This window comes from Formica exsecta, unplaced genomic scaffold (genome assembly GCF_003651465.1).
Source record: "Formica exsecta isolate Colony F162 unplaced genomic scaffold, ASM365146v1 scaffold464, whole genome shotgun sequence".
NCBI lineage: Eukaryota > Metazoa > Arthropoda > Insecta > Hymenoptera > Formicidae > Formica > Formica exsecta.
This window is the reverse complement of record NW_021851877.1, coordinates 23483-24751: the sequence shown is the minus strand read 5'-3', so window position 1 is coordinate 24751 and position 1269 is coordinate 23483. Positions and strand designations below refer to the sequence as shown.

Here is a 1269-nt window from a genome sequence, read left to right as displayed (position 1 = left end):
CAACTGATGATTTGATTTCAAATTGCTATCGTTGGATGTGATCTCGTTATTCACCAACATCCCTATTGACCTTGCCATTGAGAGTGTCGAGAAAAGAATAGATCTCATTTCCAACAATTGTTCCATTCCTCCAGCGGAGTTTATCTTAGCGATAAAATTTGTTTTGAACTCTACTTTCTTTACATTTAATGGAACAATTTATAAACAAACTTATGGCACTCCTATGGGTTCCCCATTATCTCCCATCATAGCTGACATAGTCCTTCAAGATTTGGAAGAGAAAGCTCTTTCAACATTGACTTTCATTTACTACAGATACTACAGATACGTCGATGATATCGCAATGACTGCACCATATTATCTTATGGATCACACGCTTAATGTTTTTAATTCCTTACACCAATTCACCCAATTCACCTTAGAAATTGCTGACAATGATAAATTGAACTTTTTAGATATCTCAATACTTCTAATTAACAACCGCTTATTAACTGGTTCCATAAACTTACTTTTTCGGGTCGGTATCTTAATTTTCTTTCTCAACATCCGACATGCCAAAAAAGAGGTACCATTATTGGCCTTGTTGATAGAGCTTTCTTACTTTCACATCCACAATTTCACCAAAAAAATTTGGACTTTATCATAAAAATTCTCCTGGACAATAACTACCCATTAGATTTAATTTTTCAATCAATTTTTAACCGTCTCAAATTTCCGATCTCTAGTAGCGGCCTTCCAACTTACGATGAGGAGGTCAATAATAAAATTGTCTCATATTTTACAATCCCTTTTGTCCATACCATCTCGCACAAATTTAAAAACATCATAAAAGATCTTGACGTCAGGCTTTCTTACTGTAGTCTTAATAAATTATCATGCTTTATTAGGGTACATAAGGACGTCCTTCCCAGTGCATTTTGCACTAATGTCATCTATATGATCAATTGTGCAGATTGTGATGCATCTTATGTAGGTCAGACAAGCAGGAGACTACAGACGAGAATCGGGGAACACCGCAACCACATACGTAGAAATACAACTGTTGGTTCGGTGATTACCGATCATAGATTAGAGTTTGACCATGATTTTGACTGGAACCATGTCCGGATTTTGGACAACGAAAAATATCTAAACAAACGACTGATATCTGAGATGTTGTTCATAAGGAGACAAATAAATGGTCTGAATTTGCAAACGGATACCGAGGGCTTGCACCAGACATATATTACTGCGTTGGATAAACTTCCCAACATTTAATGCATAGATGAT

The 1269-nt window shown here is 35.9% G+C and overlaps 1 protein-coding gene across 1 annotated transcript in view; it reads left to right on the top strand.

Moving 5' to 3' along the window:
* The first annotated feature begins 223 nt into the window (after positions 1 to 223).
* LOC115241033 overlaps positions 224 to 1269 on the top strand; it is a 2537-nt gene continuing 1491 nt past the window's right edge. The window contains exons 1-2 of the mRNA XM_029816541.1: positions 224 to 517; positions 974 to 1050. Of these exons, the coding sequence (XP_029672401.1) occupies positions 224 to 517; positions 974 to 1050 (371 nt within the window). The remainder of the gene's footprint in view (positions 518 to 973; positions 1051 to 1269) is intronic.